The sequence below is a fragment of the Staurois parvus genome, unplaced genomic scaffold (assembly GCF_062004578.1).
Source record: "Staurois parvus isolate SC_StPar_1 unplaced genomic scaffold, SC_StPar_1.0 ptg001532l, whole genome shotgun sequence".
NCBI classification, from domain to species: domain Eukaryota; kingdom Metazoa; phylum Chordata; class Amphibia; order Anura; family Ranidae; genus Staurois; species Staurois parvus.
In genome coordinates, this window is record NW_028319328.1 from 127,778 (window position 1) to 144,399 (window position 16,622).

The following is a 16,622-nucleotide window of genomic DNA, read 5'->3' on the forward strand; positions in this document are numbered from 1 at the left end:
TGTTGGTGGTGTCACTGGAAGGAAATAAATGTCCTGTGTTGGTGGTGTCACTGGAAGGAAATAAATGTCCTGTGTTGGTGGTGTCACTGGAAGGAAAGAAATGTCCGGTGTTGGTGGTGTCACTGGAAGGAAAGAATGTTCTGTGTTGGAGGTGTCACTGGAAGGATATAAATGTCCTGTGTTGGTAGTGTCACTGGAAGGAAAGAAATCTCCTGTGTTGGGGGTGTCACTGGAAGGAAAGAATGTCCTGTGTTGGTGGTGTCACTGGAAGGAAAGAAATGTCCTGTGTTGGTGGTGTCACTGGAAAGAAAGAATGTCCTGTGTTGGTGGTGTCACTGGAAGGATAGAATGTCCTGTGTTGGTGGTGTCACTGGAAGGAAAGAATGTCCTGTGTTGGTGGTGTCACTGGAAGGATAGAATGTCCTGTGTTGGTGGTGTCACTGGAAGGAAAGAAATGTCCTGTGTTGGTGGTGTCACTGGAAGGAAATAAATATCCTGTGTTGGTGGTGTCACTGGAAGGAAATAAATATCCTGTGTTGGTGGTGTCACTGGAAGGAAATAAATATCCTGTGTTGGTGGTGTCACTGGAAGGAAAGAAATGTCCTGTGTTGGTGGTGTCACTGGAAGGAAATAAATATCCTGTGTTGGGGGTGTCACTGGAAGGAAATAAATATCCTGTGTTGGTGGTGTCACTGGAAGGAAATAAATATCCTGTGTTGGTGGTGTCACTGGAAGGAAAACATGTCCCATGTTGGTGGTGTCACTGGAAGGAAAGAAATGTCCTGTGGTGAGTAGTATCGCCTGCTGGACGCCCCCCATTTCGGTGCAGGGGATGGTAATGGAATGATGACAGAATGCAGGGAGGGACCTGTGTCCAGGCTTCTTAGAAACTCTGGGGGATGGGAGGGGAACATACACGGTACAATCTGATTGGACAAGGACAGGCCAGATTGGATACGAAGACAATGATTGGCTGAGCTTTGTCCTCATATTACACAGTTTCCATCATTCTAGAAGAGATCGTCCAATCAGATTGTACCGTGTATGAGATCAGAGAAAACATGGCGGGATCAGTCCGGGAGAAGAGAAGAGTGTATGTGACAGATGCTCTGCTGAGGATGGATAGAAGTGTGTGACGTGGGTCAAAGGACAACCCCTGGTGTGTGACGTGGGTGGGAGGACAACCCCTGGTGTGTGACGTGGGTGGGAGGACAACCCCTGGTGTGTGACGTGGGTGGGAGGACAACCCCTGGTGTGTGACGTGGGTGGGAGGACAACCCCTGGTGTGTGACGTGGGTCGGAGTGGAACCCCTGGTGTGTGACGTGGGTCGGAGGGGAACCCCTGGTGTGTGACGTGGGTCGGAGGGGAACCCCTGGTGTGTGACGTGGGTCGGAGGGGAACCCCTGGTGTGTGACGTGGGTCGGAGGGCAACCCCTGGTGTGTGACGTGGGTCGGAGGGGAACCCCTGGTGTGTGACGTGGGTCGGAGGGGAACCCCTGTTGTGTGACGTGGGTCGGAGGGGAACCCCTGGTGTGTGGCGTGGGTCGGAGGGCAACCCCTGGTGTGTGACGTGGGTCGGAGGGGAACCCCTGGTGTGTGACGTGGGTCGGAGGGGAACCCCTGGTGTGTGACGTGGGTCGGAGGGGAACCCCTGGTGTGTGACGTGAGTCGGAGGGGAACCCCTGTTGTGTGACGTGGGTCGGAGGGGAACCCCTGGTGTGTGACGTGGGTCGGAGGGGAACCCCTGGTGTGTGACGTGGGTCGGAGGGGAACCCCTGGTGTGTGACGTGGGTCGGAGGACAACCCCTGGTGTGTGACGTGGGTCGGAGGACAACCCCTGGTGTGTGACGTGGGTCGGAGGACAACCCCTGGTGTGTGACGTGGGTGGGAGGACAACCCCTGGTGGAATCCTTTCTCCTGTCTCTTTCCCCTCTGTCACCACAGTCGCGGGTGCTGCCAGTGCAGACTCATTTCTGTGTGTTGCAGAGGGAAGTCTACAGGATGTTGGGGCAAATTCAGCCCAATCAGTGTCTTCCACCTCAGGAGCTGCAGCTGACATCACTGAGGACTTCCAGGCTGGTAGGTTTGATGTTGGCCCGGAGGAGCTCAGGTGTTGTGCTGACAGACGTCCTGCTGAGGAGGACAGAGTAGAAGGGTGTGGGACGGGTCAGAGGATGACTTCTGGTGGAATAAAGTCTTCTGTGGATTTATCCTTTGTCCTCACAGCTATGAGTATCATGATTGAGGATTCATTGCTGTGCACAGCAAGGGAAGGTCTGCAGGATGATGGGGGAACATTGACCGATCTGAATCTGATCTCTCAGAGGCTGGATCTGACAACACAGCATTCTCGCAGGCTGATAGGTTGGATGTCAGCTCAGAGGAACTCAGGGGTTGTGCTGACCAGTCTCTGGCTGAAGCACAAAGAGCAGACGTGTGGGAGACAGGTCCAAGGGTGGATGTTCTGGTATCCAAGCCATGGGACCAGGTCCAGATCACCCAGGAACGACCTTATGCCAGGTTCAAACATCTGGGTGTTGTAGCTAATAGAGAACCACCAGATGACCCTGGCCAGTGGCTGAAGATGATGACGGAACACAATGACAGGTTTGCCTGTACCCTTCCAGTAGTTAGTCAGTGGCCAGTGGATCCACAGGGTGATCTTCTAGCCAGTTGTGATCCAGACTCTTTAGGATCATTCCGAGATCTGTACAGGATCCCTCTCCTATCTGCAAGGGGACAGGCTGAAATGTCAGCGGTGTCAAGCTTTAGTTGGGAGAACTTTCCACCCCCCACCTAGGGAACCTTCCATGTAGACTCGTTAGCCGACCCGTTTAGGCTCAGCTATGCGTCGTCTGGAAGAGGGGAGATGTGACATAAATGTACAGATGTGAGGAGCTGAGATGTGATCTGTAGCAATATGTAATTGGAAATTTAGTTTAATTCCTTGTTATTAAAGATGTATTCAGTCATAGGTATGCAGAGACATGTGCCCACCATTAGCATCTGAAAAGACAGAGCAGCTTCCAGGCTGGAAGTGACACCTAAGTGCCAATAAGATTTGTCACCTATCTATAATCAGACTTTGCCACCTTGCTGAGGTATAAAAGAGGAACGCCAGACATTTCGGCTGCAGGAGACCAAGGGGGCTCCAATCTGTCTGGGGAGCTCTGAGGTATGCTGGATCCACTTCCAGTCCTCTGATGAATATACTGGATAATGGATCCTCACACATCCAATTATACTTGTGTAGATATTTATTGAGACATTATCTGACTCCTCCCCCTTCATGGCTGACCTCAACTCATAACCCTCCCTTAACGGAGATCATAAGATCATTGTACTTATACACAATTTAAGATCCCCCCTTTTTTCCTTAGCCCCCACTGGTCTTGCACCCCTTTACCTACACCCTCTCCCCACCCTCCCCCACACACAAGTAGACGTTACAGGCAGTGTAAGTGCTGGTCACACACTTGCCCAAATTGTCCGCTTTCTCTATGGCAGGACTGAGCTACACCCTGCCAAGCTGCAACATCCGATTTGAACCCTCCGGCATACACTTTGCAGGACAACACAATATTGATGAGGTGAATACGCTGAAGATTGTTTATTACTGGAGGTTTGTCCAAGTTGTGACTTTCTTGAAGCAATTTTCTGTGACATGTTCTCTTCTCCTGAATATGGATGTAGCACTTACATCGGACTATCATCCCCTCAATGTCTGTATTGTATCTCCCTGTTAGATGATGAAACACATTCCATGCCATGCATGCTTTCTCAGTCCTGGTAATGTCACCGAATTGTATGTCCTGATTATTATTACTGGAAAACAAAACATTAATGGGGATCTGATCCGTGACTCCAGTATGCAGGTTCCCCTTACTTGTCATGTAGATTCCCCATCCTGTTTATGAAGAGTTTGCAGTATACAATGTATCCTGTGATGGGGGTCACTTTGGGAGGGGGGCCCATGGAACACAACTCACTTTGGAGAGGTGGGGAGACCCCTGTCTCAGCTCCCCATATCCCTCTTATGTGTAAGTCACCCTGTGCCTGTTAGGGGTACAGGGTGATCTGTCCTAATATTGGGGGGGGGGGGTTGTTGATTGTTTAATGCCATGTGGTTGCATCTCATTGTTCTATTGTGTGTCTGGCTTGGGAGAAAACTATTATGGGATGTATGTGTTTATGTGTATTGGCTTGGTGGGGGGGGGGGGGGGTGTCTCCAGCAGCCCTCCCTCCTGATGGGACTGTCTGCTGGTGTATCTCTTGTTACTAAAGGTAGATTGCCCCGCCCTGTGTCATTATGCAGGGAGGGGGGGTTGTTTCCTTGAATGTATATATCTTGTATCTGTGTTAAAATAAAGTAGTCTACCTCCTGGTTTACTTCAGGACTGGTGTTGTGTAGTCTTGTATGGTCGGCTGTGGTGTCTGTGGTCGGTGTCCGCACGGGGAAGCGGTATTATAATGGAAGTACTCAGCGCAGGCTGGGTCGGTTCCATTACATATCCACTCTAGAGATGCTGGTTGCAGCCAGCAATAGATCACAATTAGAAGTGATCTGCTGCTGCACAGATGCCTGTGTGGGTCTGGATATGATCCCCACTGACCATTTCCAGACCCACCACGTGACGTAACGCGTAGGGTACACCAATGATGTCAAGCCACAACCCGGAAGTGCACATGCCACCATTTCACAAACATACTATATAGTGAGTTTTTGCCCTGCAGTGTCCCAGGTGGACACTTTTAAATGTGAGTTTATTTTGATTGTTTTAATAAAGTCCGTTTTACTTGGCAATACTACACTATATGGAGCATTTTGTTCCTATGATTGTGGAGCATTTTGGAGAGTTTTAAAGTGCTGACAATGGTGAAGATCTGTGTACCAGTATACCCTCCCGGGTTGAAGGGAGAAGCGTAGTCTGACCTGGCATTACGGGTCAAACCTGGAGGTGAGCGCAATAGTGTGTTGGAGGTGGATGTACACTAAGGGGTGACACAGGAGCACCGGACACATGTATGCAGTAGTGTGATTACACTGATCCACTTGGAGTACAGCGGATTTAAAGGGACGGTTCACCAATGTTTGGAGATTTTATTTATGAGACACTTGTTGCCGGTGTATTTGGATCACGATATATAGGAGACATACTGCACAAGCACATGTGAAGATATCTGAGATTTAAAGGGACAGTTCACTATTGAGTACATTTTATTTGGTATTTTTATTTATTTCAGCACTGTTATGTGCAAGTCTGTGATTATTTATGTGTATGCATTGAGAAGATATTGGGTGTAGCACATATTTATTGTCACAAACACCATTTCTGTTCTCACTCTTCATATATGCACATTTGTATTGTTAGCACCATTGGAGTTTATATTGCTGCGCTGCATTTTGTATTTTGATTTACGGTTTCCATGTGGGAACACATTATATGCTAGCTGCACAATTTGTTTTGTAGGAGGTTTATTGCGCTGAGGGATTTCTATACACAAAGTATAGAACACAAGGGGAATAAAGCTCTCCTAAAGTACAATGTGGATAATTACATAAACAATCCACTAATGTAAAATCATTTTTAATCAGCAGACTTTGTTGATTATATTTTGAAATTAAAAATTTGGGGAAGCACAAATGACCTTAACACTGCATCGGGAAAAATTACAGAGAAATCCTTTATTTTTTTTCAAATTACAATTTATTACTAATGAAAACCAATGAAATAAAAAATATAAAGTAAGCATTCAAATTTCCTACTGAATAAAAGCCCTATTTGTCCCCCAAAACACCGAAGTATAATACATTTGGGTAGACTACAAATGCTAAAGATAAAATACGCAGAACTGGGACATTGCCAAAAATGGGGAAAAACCTCTTTGGGGCTTGAGGGGTTTAGGGAGAAAAAGGCCCGAGGACTAAAGTGGTAATGACAGATTTCAGCATTTATGTCATCATTGATTTTTCCCGTAGTTACACTTTAGTGCCATCGCTGTAACATTTCTAGGATCAAATATTGTTTTTCACAAACTTCCAAAAAAAAAAAGAGAGATCTGCCCACTCAAAGTCAATAAAGAGAACCCAACTGTAGGAATATGAGCGCACACTCAGCACTTTGTAAGATCAGATCTCTTGTAGTTCTCCTGTGTGATATGTCTATGGAGAGGAGCAATAGCTGGAAAGAGAAATAAGATAACAAGGACATCCAATCTTCACCTGATAGGATCCCTTAGACTTGTCACAAAACTGGATGGAACACACATGGGACCAGCTGGTTTAAGTGGTACTGTCAAGCTCATCCCAAAAAACTGCAGCAACTCACTGTTGGAAGGCTTATGCCAGCTTAGGAAGTTGCTTTCTCACTGAACAAAGACTTCTCCTTGTCTGGTGTCCCAGCCGCAGACCTGACTGTGAAGATGTCATCCAAGGAAGGATGTGGAATGTTAAAATAAGGCGTGAACCATCAAAGGGGAGGTGGATTGTATAATGGGAGATGTGGACAAGGTAGGATTAGCTGGAACCCTCAAGCTTCACTGATGATGTATCAATAGTCAGAAGAATATGGAAAGGACTTTCCCCCATAGGACTTCAAAACTTGGCAAGATGCCACTTGACCACTACCTAGTCTCTGGCACTGAGGCAGTGTTGTTATTGTATTAGCTCAGGATCTGGCAATGAAAAAGCACTTGGGAACACAGCTCACTTAGTAAAGGATGAGAATGCTTTATGTGTTCCATCAAACCTCCATAAACAGGAGCCGAGTAAGATGAGGATCGTGAGGAAACAGTTCAGTCATTGATGCTTCCCTTAAAAAATGATTAAAGGTAAAATGTTGGTGTGTGAAGATGGAGATACGCACTAATATCAAGGAATTCATCCATTACATTCTTGTTTGCTTGTAGTTTTTAGTTTACAAAGCAGCATTATACTTTTCACTCATTTGTGGGATGACATGAGGTGTGAAAGTGAAGAGACACATGCAGCACTTTCATTGTGGCTTAGCTGTTATCCATGTAACATTCCCCCTTCTACCAGAATTGTCTTGCTGAAGCTTGTGAATCCTCCGGTGTTTGATTGGCCTGGAATTAATCATAAAAGCTTTATCTCATTCTGAACACTGATATGACTTCTCTCCAGTGTGGACCCTCTGGTGTCTGATAAGACCTATCTTCTGTGTAAAAGCTTTATCACATTCAGAACACTCATACGGCTTCTCTCCAGTGTGAATTCTCTGATGTTTGATGAGATCTTTTTTTACTATAAAAGCTTTGTCACATTCTGAACACTGATATGGCTTCTCCCCCTTGTGATCCTTCTGGTGTATAACAAGGCTTTCCTTATGCTTAAAAGCTTTATCACATTCTGAGCATTGAAATGGCTTCTCTCCAGAATGGACTGTCTGGTGTCTGATAAGGTTTTCCTTACGTGAAAAATCTTTGCCACACTCAGAACATTGGTATGGCTTCTCTCCAGTGTGGACCATCTTGTGTCTGATAAACTCTGGCCGCATTGTAAAAGCTTTGTCACACTCAGAGCATTGATATGGCTTCTCTCCAGCATGAATCCTCTGGTGTCTGATAAATGCCTTCTTGACAGTAAAAGCGTTGTCACATTCAGAACACTGATATGGCTTCTCTCCAGTGTGAATCATCTCATGTATGATAAGCCTTGACTTCACTGCAAAAGCTTTGTCACATTCTGAACACTGAAATGGTTTCTCTCCAGTGTGACTTTTCTGGTGTGTGAAAAGCTGTGACTTATGTGTAAAAGCTTTATCACATTCAGAACATCGATATGGCTTCTCTCCAGTGTGACGTATCTGGTGAATTATAAGCTCTGAGTTCAATGCAAAAGTTGTGTTACATTCAGAACACTGGTATGGCTTCTCTCCTGTGTGGACTTTCTGGTGTACAGTAAGGCTTTCAATATGTCTAAAAGCTTTGCCACATTCTGAACATTGATATGGCTTCTCTCCAGTGTGAATTCTCTGGTGTCTGATAAGACTTGGCTTCAATGAGAAAGCTTTGCCACATTCAAAACATGGATATGGCTTCTCTCCAGTATGAACCTTCTGGTGTGAGAAAAGCTGTTGTTTGTTTGCAAAAGCTTTGCCGCATTCAGAACACTCATACAGCTTCTCTCCAGTGTGAATCCTCTGGTGTGAAATTAGGCTTTCCCTATGTGCAAAAGCTTTATCACATTCAGAACACTGATACGGCTTCTCCCCGGTGTGAATCTTTTGGTGTGAGACAAGATTAGCTTTCTGTGCAAAAGATTTATCACATTCAGAGCACGGATATGGCTTCTCTCCAGTGTGAATCTTCTGGTGTGAGATAAGACCTGACTTTGATGTAAAAGCTTTGCTGCATTCAGAACACTGATATGGCTTCTCTCCAGTATGAACCCACTGATGTTCGATTAGCTGTGCCTTCCGTAGAAAAGCTTTGTCACATTTGAAGCACTGAAAAGGTTTCTCTTCCGTGTGAATCATCTTGTGTATTTTAAGACCTTCCTTATGTTGAAAAGCTTTGTCACATTCTGAACACTGATATGGCTTCTCTCCAGTGTGGCCCCTCTGGTGTCTGATAAGATCTGCCTTCACTATAAATGCTTTGTCACATTCAGAACACTGATGTGGCTTCTCTCCGGTGTGAATCTTCTTGTGTTTTATAAGGTTACTCTTTGATGTAAAAGGTTTGTCACATTCAGAACACTGATATGGCTTCTCTCGAGTGTCCGTCTCCTGCTGTGTGATATGTTTTGCCTTCATTGTAAAACCTGTCAGTTTCCAAAGAAGCAGCTTTTAAAATGACTCCTCTTATGTGTACAGGGGTTGGACTTTTCACTTCCAGAACACTGAAATGACTTCTCTCCTGTTGTCCTCTGAGGATGGATCAATGTTGAAGAGAATCCCAAACAATAAGAGCACTGATATGTCTTGTGTCCTGTGTGAATCCTCCAGTGAACTGCAATAAAGACTTTCAGTCACCTAAGACTCCCATATGGCTCATTTCCCACGTAGATCAGTTGTACTTATAAAGAGCAACTTGGCCAAAAACTTGGTTCCTCAATCCACCTGTATAGAAAAAAGATAAATACAAGTCAGAATTCTGTATAAAAGGGCTAAATAAAGTTACTTCCTATTTTAATGTTCATTTTAAAGAGTAACTGCATTTTTGTTGAGAAAATAATCTGAGTGATCAATGTACATTGCTGGGATTTTACCAAACTTTGTTGCAGATTTCAACCTGTTTCTGCCCTGAAGAATAAAGCTGTTTGTCTATGTCAATATGTAAAGTGGATGTGAATGGGGGTGACGTCTTCATGATGATTTAGTTGATGCCCCTGCAGTGTTCTAATGAGGAAAGTCTGCATCCATTTAGAAGTGATTAGACCTTGGGAGTATCACACCAAAAATAAATTTTGTACAAGAGGATGCCTAAAATTTGAGTATTTGAGTGCAGACTTCTGGGAAAATCAGTGACCCAATCACAGCAGCGCTTTATTTATAAAGCGCCAATAGTTCGCTCAGCGCTGTACATTACAAAGGGAGACAGAACATGAGACAGTACAATAACAATACAATGTGATACACGAGGGGTTCAAGGGCCCTACTCCTTTGCTCTTACAAACTAGGAGGGAGGGGATGGTGGTACAGGAGGAGATAGCTGTGGGGGATGGAGTGGTAGGAAGAGTGGAGGAGGTCGGCAAGTTAGCAGGGGGTGGGGTAGGCTTCCCTTTTCAGGGTGCGCCTAAAGGAGAAGAGAGTAGGTGATAGTCTGATGGGTTGGGGTAGGGAGTTCCAGAGGATGGGCGACACCCTGGAGAAGTCCTGGAGGCGGGCATGGGAGGAGCAGACCAGGGAACTAGAGAGACGGAGGTCTTGTGAGGAGCGAAGTGTGCGTGTTGGGTGGTACTTGGATATTAGGTCAGTGATGTAGTTCGGGACAGTATGGTGGACAGCTTTGTACGTCAGTGTTAGGATTTTGAATTTGATCCGTTGCGCAATCGGAAGCAAGTGGAGGGATTGGCAGAGGGGGGTGGTGGAAACGGAGTGGTTGGTAAGGTGGATGAGTCTGGCAGCCGTGTTCAGGATCGACTGAAGCTGGGATAGCCTGTGGCAAAGCAGGCCAGTTAGGAGGGAGTTGCAGTAGTCCAGTCGTGATATGATGAGGGAGTGGATGAGCTGTTTAGTGGTTTCTGGGGTTAGGAACATGCAGATTTTGGCGATGTTGCGGAGGTGGAGTCTGCTAGTGATTGGACTTGGGGCTGGAAGGATAGGTTGGAGTCCAGAATGACCCCGAGTACTCTGGCCTGTGGGGCGGGCCTGATAGTGGCATTGTTGGACGTGATGGAGAAGTCAGTGGGGGGGAAGAATAGGAGCTCGGTTTTGGCGAGGTTCAGTTTAAGGAAGTGAAGTGACATCCAGTCAGATATGTCGTTTAGTAGGTTAGTGATTCGGGGGAGACTGAGGGGGTGAGGCGAGGGGTTGAGAGCTAGATTTGTGTGTCGTCAGTAGAGATGAGCGGATCGAACATGACGAAGTGGAATTCGTTTCGAAGATTGGGAAATATTCGATTCGCGACGAATCCGAAGATTAGCCAACTTCGGATGCGCGAATCGAATTTTCCCAAAAATGGCAGCGACATGTGTGGCGACGGAGCGGGGATCTCTGGGAAGGCGCACAGACAAGGCGCGCTGACCCATAATGCATTCATTCATGACATGTGATCGCATTAGCCAATCAGCAGCCAGCCAGCCAGCCAGCACTGTGTAATGGTGGAGCTATAAATCGCGGCCAATCTTAGAATTCTCCATTAGCCTCCGGTCATTCAAGAGAGACAGACCTGTCTGTATGAAGGGACAGAGTTAGGGCCACAGAGACTTTAGGGACACAGAATCGTTACTCAGGGACACAGAATCGTTACTCAGGGACAGACACAGAATCGTTACTCAGGGACACAGAATCGTTACTCAGGGACACAGAATCGTTACTGAGGGACACAGAATCGTTACTCAGGGACACAGAATCGTTACTCAGGGACACAGAATCGTTACTTAGGGCCACAGCTATCAAAGAATCGAAAATTTAAAGTGACATACACCCTTTTTTTTTTTGGTGGCTGTCGTGCACAGTTGGTGCTGCAGTTTGCCGATTGTGCAAAATAAACTGACTTTCTGCTTCACAACCACTATTGTACGTTCAAAGAGTTAAATCCATTTACACGCCGGCTGGCAGTAATATTTTTTGGGTGATTAGTGCATTCCAGTGACATAAACGTACAGTTTCCAGCCAACGGCAAGCTGCAATTGACCGATTGTGTACAATAAACTGACTTTCTGCTTCACAACCACTATTGTACGTTCAAAGAGTTAAATCCATTTACACGCCGGCTGGCAGTAATATTTTTTGGGTGATTAGTGCATTCCAGTGACATAAACGTACAGTTTCCAGCCAACGGCAAGCTGCAATTGACCGATTGTGTACAATAAACTGACTTTCTGCTTCACAACCACTATTGTACGTTCAAAGAGTTAGATCCATTTACACGCCGGGTGGCGGTAATATTTTTTGGGTGATTAGTGCATTCCAGTGACATAAACGTACAGTTTACAGCCAACGGCAAGCTGCAATTGACCGATTGTGCTAAATAAACTGACTTTCTGCTTCACAACCACTATTGTACGTTCAAAGAGTTAAATCCGGTTTTATTTTTGGGGTGCTTATTGAATTAAAGAGTATGTCAGACAACACGCAGAGGAGTGGCAGAGGAGGCAATGTTTCAGGAGCGAGCAGACGTGGCAGCAGAGAAAGGGGTCGAGGCAGCACTAGTCGCAGCCAGAGGCCAGTGCTCCCGGTGTCATCCAGCGGTCGTGTCTCCACCGACAACCCTGCCGTCATCGATTGGTTGACTCGGTCGTCTTCCTCTTCCCAGGTCACCTCTGACACCTACAGCCAACGGTCGGTGGGTACGTCAGACACAACCGTTAGTTGGCATGGCCCGGGAGCAAGCCCACTGAAATCACGTGTCCTCGACCTGCCCCTGTCCTTTGGTGTTCCCTCACCAAGGGAAGTATCGCATGCTGTGGGCTCAGCCCCACTGTACAGTGAGGAAGAGCTAACAGAGGGCGGTCAGGAACGGGGGGAGACATCCGCCTCTTCAGCAGCCAGGCGAAGAAGTACTGGCGAGGAGAGTGGCTCGGTAGCCGGTCTAGAGACAGGTCTGTCTCCTGACCCACACGCAGCCGAGGGGGCTAGTAGTGACGCGGAGACCCTAATTGATGATGATGAGGCTGATCGCACTTGGCAGCCTCGTCGTCATCAGGCTATTGCTTCCGCATCATCAGGAGAAGAGGGTGCCAGCTTGCCAGCAAGCAAAACAGTCGGTGGGTTGCCCAGGAGGCAGCAGGGTCGCAGCAGTGTCAGTGGAGGCAAACGGCCACGGAGTAGAGCACCAGCTCCACTGCAGCCTACCACCACAGCCAGTAGTGGTGCCGGTGTGCACGGAGGAAGTAGCAGTCAGCCAGTGAGGAGTAGCGGGGGCAAAGTTTCCTACTCGGCGGTGTGGCAATTTTTCGTCAAGCCGCCCGAGGAAGTAAACGTAGCCGTATGTCGACTATGTGGCCAGAAAGTCAAGCGTGGCCAGGGGGCCCATGTTGGGACTACAGCATTGCGTCAGCATATGCAGCGTCGCCATTCGGTGGCCTGGGAAAACCATGATAAAGATACGGCGATCCTGCCTGCCCCAGCCCCCGCTCCATCACCCGCTCCGTTACTTGCTCCGTCACCCGACGTCAATCGCCCTCTATCAGCCAGTCAAGGCTCCAACACCTCTGCTGAGGGGAGTTGTCGCTCGTTGGCATCTTCCGCTCGTTCAGATGCTCCTTCTCCTGCTACTCCTCTTCACGGATTCCGTCAGCAGTCTTTCTTGGAATCCGTTTCCAAGAGACAACAGTTTGCGAGCACGCACCCGACGGTGCAGAAGCTGAACGTCCTCCTGTCCAAGTTGCTGGTGCTGCAGTCCCTCCCTTTCCAAGTGGTGAACTCAGCACCTTTCCGAGAAATGATGGCTTGTGCCGAGCCGCGGTGGAGAGTGCCAAGCCGGCATTTCTTCGCCAAAAAGGCAGTGCCAGCCCTGCATTCACATGTAGAAGAGATGGTGGGCCAGTCTTTGAGCATGTCGGTCTCTGCCAAAGTGCAGGCAGCGCCGACGTGTGGAGCTGTAACTACGGTCAGGGACAGTACATGTCATTTACGGCCCACTGGGTGAACGTGGTGCCGGCACAGCCGCACCAGCAACTTGGACAGGTCACGCCGCTTTTGCCTCCACGTTTGCACGTCCTTGGTCCAGCAAAGATGTCCGCCTCTACCACCTCTTCTTCCGCCGTGTCCTCAGCCTCAGTTAAATGCTGTTAACAATGGCTGGTCAGGGTGCGGTAGACGTGGCGCACAGATCTCAACGCCACATGACCCCTGTGGGGGCAGGACAGGAAGAAGAGGAGGAGGTAGAGGAGGACATTGGTGCTCAGGAATTATTGAGTGAAATGGGTGGTTTTTCCACTCAGCGGACAGGAGTGGAGGAGCAGGAGCATCTGGTAGAGGAGGAGGAGGAGACAGAGGACCCAGACGCACCGTGGCAGTATGCTGTGGAGATGGAGGCAGGGAGTCCCTCACATTCCTTGGCACAAATGGCCCATAGCATGCTCGGTTGCTTGCGTAGCGACAGCCGAATAATAACCATCAGACAGAGGGATGACTTTTGGCTGTCCACCCTGTTGGACCCTCGCTACCGTTCAAAAATGGTGGCCTTTTTCACACCTGCTGAGAGGGAGGCCAAAATAAAGTACTATAAAAACCACCTATGTAGTCAGTTGGTCTCTGCCTTTCTGCGCCAACGTCCATCCTCAGACACTGTGGGCCCTGTGCGCTCGCGTTCCGCTGCCATGGCAGCAGGGGAGGGTGGGGGTGGTAGGAGCAGTGGCAGCTCCACCAGCAGCGGCTGCCTCAGTCTGCAGTCGATGATGAGTAGCTTTCTTCACCAGCGCAGTGAGGAAACTACTAACCAGCCGCAGCAGCAGCAGCATCAGGTGGACCTGGAGCAGGACCTCAAACAACAGGCTCGGGCCTACTTGGACAGCACCCTGCCAACCGAGGTAGACAATCCCCTTGACTACTGGGCAACGAAACTTGACCTTTGGCCCCAACTAGCTGAATTTGCCCTTGAAAGGCTGTCATGCCCGGCCAGTAGCGTGGCATCGGAGCGCGTGTTTAGTGCGGCAGGAGGTATTGTAACTCCGCGGAGGACACGACTGTCCACCCAAAGTGTGGAGAGACTCACGTTTGTGAAAATGAATCAGGCGTGGATTAGTCTGGATTTCAAACCACCAGTTCCTGACACAACTGACTAAATCCGCCATGAATCATGCCCCAAACATGTTATTATTTTTAACATAGGCCTCTGTATGGCCTTCAATTTAAGCTGCTTACGCTTCGCCACTCTGCCATGGGCCCCTGTACCGCCTCCTCTTGCTGCTGCTAGGTCCAGAGTGTGTCATGGGTCCCTGTACGGCCTCCCATTGCTGCTGACTTCATCGCCAGACTCTGCCATGTGCCACTTTCAGGTCTCCTTACACTGTTGGTGGGTTCCATTTTGGGATAGGGTGCTGTATGGCCTTCCATTGCTGCTGCCTCCACCGCCACCCTGCGCCATGTGCCTCTGTCGTCTGCTCACGCTGCTGACGGCTTCCGCTTTTTAACCGAGGCCTGTGTTTGGCTTCCGAATACTGCTGCATCCACCGCCACCCTGCGCCATGTGTCTCTGTCGTCTGCTCACGCTGCTGACGGCTTCCGCTTTTTAACCTAGGCCTGTGTATGGCTTCAGAATAATGCTGCCTACACCGCCACCCTGCGCCATGTGCCTCTGTCGTCTGCTCACGCTGCTGCCAGGTCCATACTGATTCATGGCCCCCTGTACCGGCTCCTCATGAACGTGGTTCAGCGGGTTTGCATCACTTAACGGCAAATCGTTGACAAACGCTGGGACGTTCAGTGTTGTGCGCATTAAGCCAGACACCAAAGGGCAGCACAGACCTGTTATTACTCGCTCAAGCATGGCTGAACAAAACCAGTCTCTACCACAAATTGGACCCAGACCTGCCCAGGGTCTCGTAAGTAGATTGCACGGAGGAGTAGAGTTCGTTATTGGAATTAACTGTGAGGGACTTTTAAACCTAGGCCTGTGTATGGCCTTCAATTGAAGCGGCTTCTGCTCCGCCACTCTGCCATTGGACTCTTGATAGTCGTCTCCCCACGCTGCTGCTGGGGGACTTTTTAACATAGGCCTCTGTATGGTCTTCAATTGAAGCTGCTTCTGCTCCGCCACTCTGCCATTGGACTCTTTATAGTCGACGACTATCAAGAGTCCAATGGCAGAGTGGCGGAGCAGAAGCAGCTTCAATTGAAGGCCATACACAGGCCTAGGTTTAAAAGTCCCTCACAGTTAATTCCAATAACGAACTCTACTCCTCCGTGCAATCTACTTACGAGACCCTGGGCAGGTCTGGGTCCAATTTGTGGTAGAGACTGGTTTTGTTCAGCCATGCTTGAGCGAGTGATAACAGGTCTGTGCTGCCCTTTGGTGTCTGGCTTAATGCGCACAACACTGAACGTCCCAGCGTTTGTCAACGATTTGCCGTCAAGTGATGCAAACCCGCTGAACCACGTTCATGAGGAGCCGGTACAGGGGGCCATGAATCAGTATGGACCTGGCAGCAGCGTGAGCAGACGACAGAGGCACATGGCGCAGGGTGGCGGTGGAGGCAGCAGTATTCGGAAGCCATACGCAGGCCTAGGTTAAAAAGCGGAAGCCGTCAGCAGCGTGAGCAGATGACAGAGGCACATGGTGCAGGGTGGCGGTGGATGCAGCAGTATTCGGAAGCCAAACACAGGCCTCGGTTAAAAAGCGGAAGCCGTCAGCAGCGTGAGCAGACGACAGAGGCACATGGCGCAGGGTGGCGGTGGAGGCAGCAGCAATGGAAGGCCATACAGCACCCTATCCCAAAATGGAACCCACCAACAGTGTAAGGAGACCTGAAAGTGGCACATGGCAGAGTCTGGCGATGAAGTCAGCAGCAATGGGAGGCCGTACAGGGACCCATGACACACTCTGGACCTAGCAGCAGCAAGAGGAGGCGGTACAGGGGCCCATGGCAGAGTGGCGAAGCGTAAGCAGCTTAAATTGAAGGCCATACAGAGGCCTATGTTAAAAAGTCCCCCCAGCAGCAGCGTGGGGAGATGACTATTAGCCTCCTCATGCTGCTGCCAGGTCCAGAGTGTGTCATGGGTCCCTGTACGGCCTCCCATTGCTGCTGTCTCCATCGCCACACTCTGCCATGTGCCACTTTCAGGTCTCCTCACACTGCTGGTGGGTTCCATTTTGTCATAGGGTGCTGGCAGATTACGGGCCTCCCATTGCTGCTGCCAGGCCCGTAATCTGCCATGGGCCCCCGTACCGACTCCTCATGCTGCTGCCAGGCCCGTAATCTGTCATGGGCCCCTGTACCGCCTCCTCATGCTGCTGCCAGGTCCGTAATCTGTCATGGGCCCCTGTACCG

At 48.9% G+C, this 16,622-nt stretch overlaps 1 protein-coding gene across 1 annotated transcript in view; it reads right to left on the reverse strand.

The window, feature by feature from the left end:
• Nucleotides 1–5,668: 5,668 nt before the first annotated feature.
• The window catches only part of LOC149435347 (uncharacterized), a 50,319-nt gene continuing 39,365 nt past the window's right edge, over nucleotides 5,669–16,622 (reverse strand). The window contains exon 2 of the mRNA XM_089662747.1: nucleotides 5,669–9,084. Coding sequence (XP_089518873.1) covers nucleotides 7,114–8,778 — 1,665 coding nt within the window. The 5' untranslated portion in view covers nucleotides 8,779–9,084 and the 3' untranslated portion in view covers nucleotides 5,669–7,113. The remainder of the gene's footprint in view (nucleotides 9,085–16,622) is intronic.